General features: G+C 31.7%; 1 protein-coding gene across 4 annotated transcripts in view; it reads right to left on the bottom strand.

The window, feature by feature from the left end:
- The window catches only part of LOC100168581 (monocarboxylate transporter 2), a 374,360-nt gene that overhangs the window by 16,899 nt on the left and 346,670 nt on the right, over positions 1-10,791 (bottom strand). For all 4 annotated transcript variants that reach the window (XM_029490969.1, XM_029490971.1, XM_029490970.1 and 1 more), the window contains one exon: positions 8,174-8,359. In XM_029490969.1, coding sequence (XP_029346829.1) covers positions 8,174-8,359 — 186 coding nt within the window. The remainder of the gene's footprint in view (positions 1-8,173; positions 8,360-10,791) is intronic.

Raw genomic sequence — 10,791 nt, 5'->3', positions numbered from 1 at the left:
ATATTTATGTAAGTAGGTATACTTATAATTAAAAAAAACTATTGTTTCACTTGTATTCACTTTTTAATATCTTTGAAATATTATTAACAAGTCAAACAGGAGGAATTAATTGTGTTATATTAGGTATATTATGTGATCATTTTTTCTAATTAAATTTAAAAATGTTATAAAAAGTTTCTAAAAAATAATGTATACCTATATATATTAAAACAATTATAACCAGGCCTGTCCTACATTTTTATCCTGGGCACGCCTCTGAATATGTATATTGTATACATTACATTTGAAAAAACATATTGTTTTGTGTATAGTGTTGAACTGTATGTACATTTTTATGTAGTACAGACATATTAGCATTTCACATGTAGCAACTCTGAGTTTAAAGAGTAAATTTAAAATTACAAAAATGCCTTTTTTTAATTTAAAAATGAATAAATCATTTAAAAAAGTACTCCGAGACATCTATTCTCCGTTATGATGGATCTGAAGTAAGACATTTAAATATTATTTATGCAGGCGATGGTTTTAGTTGGACCTCACTGAGTGGGTAAAAGAAAACAAATAAATTTCATAATTTATCGATTGTTCCCCTAAATCGAGTAAAAACAATTCCCATTTCCAGTTTTCATTATTAAAATATTTTCATTTTTGTATATTCTACTTGTCTTAAATGATCTATGAAAAATGAATTAATGCAATAATTACAGCCAATACAGTAAATACTTTACAAGAGTGAACGCTTTTCTACGTTTCCCGAAAAGTATTTATTTTGACTCGTTCCTTTTTATCCGCGCAACGTTCAGATTTTATCAATATATATTTTTTTTAATGACCATGTTATATTTTGCTTGGCAAACATCAGTCGTCACTTCACATATTATCTTATAGATATATTTTTAAGTCTGCACATCATAATCCTTCATGTGCGGTGCGCAATGCAATGAATCTTAAAACAATACAAAATATAATTAATACAAATTTACTGACACGAGGCGAGTTATTGTAAGTCTTAATAAAAGATATAAACTGTTTGTTATAGAATTATTTATGTCACTGAGCTGTGAAAAAAAATAAAGCTCAATATACGCTTAATAGTTTTGTTGCAACAGAAGACTTTGTTTTGCAAATAGATCACGTGAATAAAATAATATTTTGAATTTTTATATTACGTCTAGTCTGCAGTGTAGTTAAAGGAACACGATATAGTAACTTAGAAAAAATTTATTTCTGTTCACTCAATGCTTGGAGTACGATTTCCATGTGCAATTTATTTTTATTCGTTCGGTTAATGCGTGCTGTCGTTTGATCCTAAGTGTCACAAGTTCTTTAAGTATACCGGTAAAATTTTTTACTCAACTGTTATTAAATAAAAAGCACTTTCAAATAACTAGAATGGGAATTACTTTTAAATTAGATGTGTTTCTGATGTTTTCACTGAAAAGCCGGATTTTAATTCATCTGAGTCACCACAAAAACAGTGTGTACTCAGAAAACTCAATTGTTTTTATGCTCGTAGTTTCCCGGTACTTTTGAATCCGTTTTTTCCTTAGCTGAAAAGTTTAAAAATTTCTGATTCGGGCAATTTAATCATAACTGAAAAAATTGGCCTGTAGCTGGGCTTTGGGATGAAAAATAACCGGAGTCATTGGAGTCATTAAAAACGTACGAAGTTTAGTTTGACTGAAAGTTCGTCACGACTCGTATAATATAATAACGCTGCATCCTAAGTACCTATAATAAATATGGGGTGATCCATTTAACTGCGGCTACTTGAATTTCTTACTTAAATTTATGTGACTTTTAAAAATATGATTTTTATAGTTAGAAGGTAGAATAATAGTATAGTGTTATAAAATATAATTTTTGACAGAGCTTTGATCATTGTGGTTATACTTTAAATACTTTAAAAAAATAATTCCCATTGTCTATTATAGTCCTCGTTTTGTCTCTACTCTCTATTCCATGTTTCTCGTTTTTATTTTCAACCACGTTAAATACTTTTATAAATATTATAGTTCACCAATTAACTTACTAGGATAGGTAGTACTCATACTACCTACTCGTTAGATATTGTCTTATATTCTCCATATTGTCTTTCATTTTTTCTCATTCCAGGTGTACTTACACTCGTAAATACAGTCTAAAGAAACATGAAAAAGCGCATATTTGCTATCAGTGCAAAAAATGCCCAAAGTCTTGTGCGCGTGAATATGATCTAATTCGTCATGAAATAAATAAACACAGTGATATCCGTCACTAGTGCAGCAAATGTTCAAAATCTTATTCAAACAACTATAATTTAACTCGTCGTGAAAAAAAAACCATGGTATTGAATTTTATTTCATATTTTTTTATTTTTTTATGGGTATTTTTTTAAGGGGGCTCCAGCGTATCATGTTTTGAGGAGTAATATTTAGACAATTCACATGTCACGAACATTTGGGCTATAATGTTTATGTGTGAGTAGCAAATAAACATTACTGTATGTTTCCGAGAATCGCTATAATGCCTCGTAGGGTAACCACCGCCGGATGCAAATCTCAAACGCACACGCACATGTCAATACTTCGCGAAAAATGAAATATATTATTTTTGTTTGTATAACTATAAAAACAACTAAAAGCGGTAGTAAATTAAACATACTTCCTGAAATTCGATTGTAATTTCGAAAAAATGGTTGAATTTATAAGCTTCTAGACTATGCTCTTTAGGAATCACTTTTTTTATTTTTTTTTTTTATTATATTGAAACGTATCTACAATCTATTTTTTATGTGCAATAAGTAGGTTTGATAATTGACAGTAAAAATAGGTTGACATGAATCTTATGACTAGGCAGAATACCCAGTGGTAACACCCTATAAAGCGACAGTAAAACAATGAACAATTTTGAAATTTGAAAGGTGTTACTTGGTAGCAACATCCAGCACTTATTCTGCTCGCCTACTAAAGAAGCATATCTCCACAACAGGTTTTTTTTTATTTTATTTAAAACCAGATGTGCTCAAAATGAAATATACAAATGTAATGCAATCATTTCACGGGATTATTAAAAAAAAAATCGTAATTTTAAAGTCATTTAAAACTGAAAATTGAAAATCCACTTTCCACAAAGCCTAAATATTTTGTCAAACCTGAAACTCTTCGACTCACACACATCTATATATACAATTTAAATAAGACATTTTAAAGAATGTGTAATTTACCACCGCTTATTGGTCTAAAACTCATGAAAAATACATGTGTGGTGATCCCCTTAAAAGGCATCGATGAAAGTGGTGGTATTGCAGGTGTATTATAGTCATATGATAATATTATATAAGTATCGTAATTAGTAATTAAGTATCAAATCATAGTATTTGTGTGAATATTAATATGGTACATAGTTACTATTTAATAATTTGACTAACTTTTATATAGGTACATATATAGTTTATAGATAACACAATAGATACGATTTGATAAAAATATTAACAATTTTATTTATATTTTATATGTATAGAATACTTAATATACTATACAAATGTATACACAATTATATTATTTATGTACAGCATTGCCCAACGGGGTGGCGAAGGGGCTCTAAAGTCCCTTAGCCCCTTATATTTCGTAGTTTCGTAATACACCCAGTTAATTATTCAAACAAAAATGTATCCTATTTTTGTAAGCAATACAATCGCATGCACTACACGGCGCGGTAAAGCACTAAAATAACATAATACATTACGCGTGCTACGAGTTTAAAATATATACTACTATATATGTGACTTTGTGCAAAAAAACATCAAAATGATAAATGCATGCGTTTTGCAATATTTTTTTAACCGTGAACAGTGAGGAATTCTGAAAAAAAATGGGAAGCCGTAGAAGGTACTTATTTTTTCTATGCGCGTACAGCGTGTAGACTAATTTAAATTAATGTGTGACAGCAGCAAAATAAATAACACTGTTGGATACGAAATCGTTCGGATGAATAATATTATTATGATGCAATCAAATCACGATTATTGATAACAGTTGATGTATATATAATATTTTATATATTATTGTCGTGGTATGGCCTCTTTGTTTTAATATTCATGAGCCGTCGTAGTGCGCGCATAATATATTCGAAAATAATAATAACGTGACTTTTACGAAGTGTACAAAATAAAGAGATGGGGAAAAAATGAAGAATTTTGATGTTATATTTTATTGCATTTCATAAAATAACGACGCAAAAAAATTACGTTTTTACGGTCCTCGGATAAAAAAGTATAGGTGACTGTGAGGAAGAGGTGCACACGATTGTGCATTTTTTAAGCTGAAAAAATCTCAACATGGCTGAGCAACAGTCGAACAATTTTTCTTTTCATAAACAGGATCATTTTAGGAAAATCCTTTCTATCCTTTTCAAATTTGTTTTCATGTATCTAATACATAATATAGTAATATTTTAACCTTTAGCGAAGCACGTGGTATCAGACCATATATCTGCGCGCACAAGGTGATTTTTTTCTGTTTAAATAATTATGATATTTTTTCAATACAATTTTAGTACGTAATTGCCAAGTGTTTTTTATTACATATATTATTTACATTAGAAACTATAAAACAATTTTTTGTCTACTCAATATTGAAGTAGGAAGGTCAATATATTAATAATTTATTGGTACAGTATTAATGGAGTACGAAAAATTCCCAAAACAATTTATAGAATATTCAAAAAAGACTGTGGTAAATAATCACCCAATGCGCGTCTCCAAAGGTTGTTAGGTACATGGGTCTAAGACTCTAAAATAATAATAAAATTTATTTTGATCATATTATGCGTATGTAGTCAAGTAGTCGACGAATAATTCTTGTTTTTGATAATTTTGTAAAGACATTAGTGTTTATTAATTTTAGTAATTTTTTTCTTATACCTATACCATAATTAATAATAATACTTATTATAATTACATATCAAATTGAATATAATTTAGTCGATGACAACACTAATAAAATATATTATGAAACTTTTAAAATGTTTCCAACTTCTTACCACATAATCGTTAAAATATATTTTATATTAAAAAATAAAATATTGGTGAAGCTTTGAAGTCAATGTGACAATATATTATGGGGAGTGGCAACTTCACTCGCTTTCATATTTTATTGTATTCAAATTTTGTTTTCAATTATTACAAACTAATGGAAAGGTAAAATATGTCTCGAATTTAACTTTTTTGTCAGTTAGTGTGCGCAACGCTTCGCGCTTTTTACGCAGTTAAAAAGGTAAAAGTGCGCAATCGTGCGGCACTGAAGGCAAAGAACGATTGCCGAATTAGGAAGATTTTGTGTTCCGTGTCACATAAAAATGTATGTTGACGGCGACAAAAACGACCTGTATAAACGTATAATACAGATGCGCATGCATTAACGGTTGTAATAGCGTTCGCGGTCAGATAAAGAGAAATGGACTATGTATACTTATCTACCTAGACAGTACCTACCTCCAACACGGACTCACAGAATATCATGTGCACATTGTAACCTACGGCGTGTACCTAATACCTATTGTTGTGCAGTGCTCGTGTAGTATACATTTCCATTAATATATTATTATTATTATTATTATTACCATCGTTATTATTATTGTAATATATACCTCGCGAGACACACAATTGTTATTCAAACACATTTGCCCAGACCACGACGACGTCGGTGCCCATGGAGTTCGAAACGAAAATTTAAAAAAAAAAAACGAAAGGCATTAGCAGTTTTGTCATCTCTTCTCCTTCTTCTTTTTCTATACAGAGTGATTCACCAAACATGTACAGTGTACAGTGTACACCAAACACTTTTCGTTTAACAATGCATTTATTTTAGTTCTGAATTTCAGAATTTTCAATTATAATTAAGGACCATATCATTTTAAGTACCAACTCTATTTATGGGTATCATCTAAACAGTGCCCTGTGGTAATACAAACAAATATTTTCTTCAAATGAGAACCAACCCTTGCTTTTTACAGTAAACCGTTAAGCAGATATAAGGATTGGGTTTATACCTATTACCTACTAAGATAAATAATTAATAATTAAATAGTGAATCGTTAAAAATTATTTTTACGAATTTATAAAATATATTATGTAATATTTAATCTAGCCGGTACATGAACTTTGACAGTTTTACAAATCTTAAAATTATAATAGATTAAAATTAATGTTAATTAACTGTGAAACATTTTAAAAATCATCATAAGCCCATAAATTCTAAACCTATCACCAGTACATAATGTTAAAATCTCAAAAACTACTCATTTAAATTTCGATTTTGATACCTATACATCAGAATTATTGAAAAAGTCATCTCCTTAACAATTTACAGAAAAACAACGATTGTCATTTGGAAATAAAAACTAGTTGTTACTAATTATGACATATTCTGTCACCTCGCGACATTTCTTAAACGATATAAACAATTTACGTATTTAAAAACAAGGACATGATAAGTCAACACATCAGAAATTGAATAAATTTGTCATATTTTGAGAAATAAATAGGGTGGGTATGAGTTGCGTGTTATGTGTTCACCCTGTATTTGGCTGGATATTCTATTTGTGCGACAGGTGAAAGCAGTGACGCGTACCTATAACATACCTATCGTGTCACGGCGTGGCGTGTGACACGTGAGACATAATATAACATAATAATAATAAATAATATTTCGTCATCGATTGTGCTCGGATGACTGCTGTTACGATAGTAATTTTACGCGGCCGCACATCACTTTCGTCCCCGACTTTTTGGTGACTTTTGGTGTTTAAACATTAATGCGTTATAATATCGTTGCAGTACGCGTGCACACGATATCGTATAATAATAATAATATGTTTCGTCGCCGGTGACGTTTTATCGCGGTCGAGTGAGCGTGTTCCGGAAAAAAAAAAATATAAAACTAACAGCATCGTGTCGTAATGATAATACCATAGGGTAAGCAATTGAATTTTGGTCACGTCTCTACGACGCCATCGTAGAGCGTAGTCCGCGTACGCCCGTCGCGTGACGAAACAGTCGAATTTTGATACTTAGATTGTTTTCCATTTTTGTTTTTTTCCGTTCGATGTCCACTGCTGTGGTCGGTTACGATAATGACGACAGTAAATTATTACGATAAACCGGTGCGGAAAACGTTCTACTTAAACGGGAACCACTTTTCGCGTCGCATTTTTTTTTTTTACTACCAAGGAGTCCTTGGTCCTTTCGTCGTTCTACAGAAAATAAATATCGAGCATACAAGCGCTTGTGTGGATACCACCCACATTATTATATATTATTATTATTATGATATCGTTTACCCTCGATTTCACGAAAACAACTTTTGCGTTTATAAATATTTCACACGAAGTTAATAATCAAAATGTTTTAACATTTAGCGTGTAATGTCAAATCGCATGATTGATGATGGCTTATGCGATCCGACAAGTATCATGGGATAATATCATACGAATAACGAAATCGAGAAAGGACAGTGAACATGAAATTTAATCCTTTCCTCGGGACATACATTTATTTACCCAAATATGTGGTACTCTCTCGAGACCTATGGACATTTATATATTTAAGGTCTAAGAAGTCGCTATTTACTTAATGTCTAATGAACGCACAATTTATGGAAGAACGGAAATACGCAATAGACCGCTGCCGCGTATTTTAGACATAATAATATACATATCAATATTGATTTTGAAGATGGCGCTTTTTGAGTTGGGTCAGAAGTAGTGAGACTCTTTCACCCTCCCTCCTCCCTTCCCCCCCATAAATTCCTGCAATTGACTTAGGCATAGACCAAGATATGGCAGGTATGCGCCGCAAAACTCGTATTTTTGTTTGTCCTAACCCGTCCGAAAGACTCGACACGATTTTCCATTTTTCTGCGATTTTCTGATTTCCCACCATGGTGAAAAACCTTCTTCAAAACGAATCGTCGCACCAGCTAATTGTTCGAATATTAGTATATTACATCATACAATACGCCATTAACATAAATATACTATCAGTGGTAGATTTTCAAAATTTTTCCTGGGAGGGGGTACTAAAAAATAATATGGATTTAAAATGTATTATTTTTATTTTTATTAAATTAAATAATTAATTATATATGTATATAGGTATATCAGTGTCTGAGACGTCCAGACATTATGCACTTACCGATGACGGTGCCGTAGCTGAAGAATAATTGATGGAACTGCGTGGCGAAACTTGTGAAGAGACATCCCAGCGCGGTGATCAGGCCGCCCATGACGGCCGTCAGTCTTGTAGATTTCCGCCGGCAAAACGCTATCGTCACCGGCGACAGCAACAGCGCCACTCCCGTGGACATTGCTCCCAGCCATCCTGCACAAACACAAAAACGTTAAGTTACGCATATTATACAAACACCTCGTTATTATTATTACTACTATTAGCGTCGTCGTTGGGACATTTACATATTTTTAAATATATTATTAATAATATTATCGGTGTACGCGCGTAGGCGACTATAGATACGACATATTCATATACGGGGTGGTCCGTTCGCATACTGCAGCTCAATACACTATTTTTTCGAACGAAACGTTCGCATAGAGTATAGGTATATATAGTTAAGTTTTCGGAATACCAACTATGTTTTTGTAGAAACTATTTTTTCTTTCTATTTTTCATCCTATACAGTACACCTAGTATCTAGTTTTCACCTTCAAAGACGAATTATATTTTTAACTTTACAACCAGATAACCAGAAGTAGAATATTTTTCCTGAAGATTTCGATGTGTGAAACATACTAAATATCGATTTAATATTTGTGTATTGTATTTAAACATTTAGAATGTGGGTTGGAAAACGACAAAATATTATACCTATATTTAAGTGTTAATTAATGTAAAACAATAATTTAAAAAAAAACAGCCATAGAAATGTATCATCCTATAGCCTGTATCAAAGGAAAGTACCATGTAGGTAGACAAACTAGGTGCATAATAACATGTCGATAATCCCGTCGGAAGGATTTGTCCGGGGGGACAGATGCAAGCGTTCAGTCCGTGGCTGCTGTTGGATTATGATATATATTATCATAATTATACGCGTATAAATTATTATCCTTGGAGATTAACCCGCGTGGTTTTATCGATAATACCGGAAATCGGTAAACTCGTAGGTGACCTTATATACCGTATACCTTTGTAACGTGTTCGGGGTGACCTGATTACAATATAGGTACCTATAACAGTTATCTCCGGAAGAATTTCAATTCCTTACGGATAAGTTTTTACTGGCCGAAGGGAGAGGGAGGGTTGAGCAGTATTGCAACAGGTTTTTATCAATAAAATAAATAATATAATAATAATATTCATGTCTGAGTTCGCATGTGTTGATGGTGAATGTCAAAATGTCGAAAGTTTGACACTACATACGACTACCGTGTGTCATTTTAGTAATATATAATAATTCGGACGGAACCGAAAAGTATCGAGTTTGTATACATTTTGTGTTGGTTAATTCTACATGGTGTGTAATTTATATACATGTGCGGGGTAACAATTAATGCAATTACACTTTGAGGTATAGGTATTTTATTGGTATAGGTATACTACAATAATGAAAATAATACGATCGATGAAACGATAATCAATAATCGATTGACGTAACAGATAATAATAATACACAATAGGTGAGCGTGTGTATAAGAAAGTGAGAGGGAGACAGAGACAACTTCGGCTGCAGTCGTCGAAAATATTTCAATAACCCGTATAGGTACCGCCGAGGCACCGACCATGAGTTTTATACCGGTATTCTATTTTATTAAGTATGATGTTTAAACGTATTAGTTTACTTATTTAAATTACGACTTTACGACTTTTAGGAACAAGATATTAACAATTGAAACTAAATTAACAGATATTATGATGTTACGTTATGATGATACATTATACATTAGATAACAATAGGTATACACAGTAACAATATTAATTTAACAGATCATGTAAATTAAATGAGATATAATAGTTGGCCAAACGCGAAACGTCACTGCACATTATTATTAGGTATCGAAATGAATTTTACTATATAGGAGTATTTTTGAAATATAATATTATGTTTGTCATCGTAAACACTAATAACAGTAGCACGATGATTAATACGTCCGTAAGAAATACCAAAACTTGTAGTGCGTTTTCGGTAATATTAGTGTAAAATTGATAAGTAGATAAATTAAGTGGATAAGAGTATAAATTGACACGCTACAAGTGGACTCATCGAACGGTGATAGATAGATAGGTACTAGGTGGGCACATTTTGTTACAGGAAATAATGACGGCAAGTAAAATTATTGGTTTCGAAATTCATACGAGCAGAAAACGTGATGAAATTAGGTTATAACTCGAAGAGTAGAATTGCGTTGTAACTTTAAGAAATTGTTTTAAATTTGGAAAAAACACACTGACATTTATAGTCACGTCAAAATCTAGTTTTCATCTAAGCTCCGATGTCCTCTCTTTTCTTTTTCTTTATTTTGCAATTCCCAAAATTACATCTATTTATAAATACCTATAGTACCGTGTACGATCACACACGCTATAATACGTCTATACCACCTGTGTTCGGGACTTTACGAGCACTTAAACTAATCGACAAAAACTCCAAAATTGTTGTAGAACACAAACTACAAAGTGCATTGAACAAAAACTATTGTACCTACATCAGTATATTAAATTGATCATTTGAAATAAATAGTTATAACATGGATGTTTTTTCGTACCGTGGCTATAGAGTAAAAAATAATAAAATT

This window comes from Acyrthosiphon pisum, chromosome A2, assembly GCF_005508785.2.
Source record: "Acyrthosiphon pisum isolate AL4f chromosome A2, pea_aphid_22Mar2018_4r6ur, whole genome shotgun sequence".
Classification (NCBI taxonomy): Eukaryota; Metazoa; Arthropoda; class Insecta; order Hemiptera; family Aphididae; genus Acyrthosiphon; species Acyrthosiphon pisum.
This window is presented reverse-complemented; position numbering and strand designations above follow the sequence as displayed.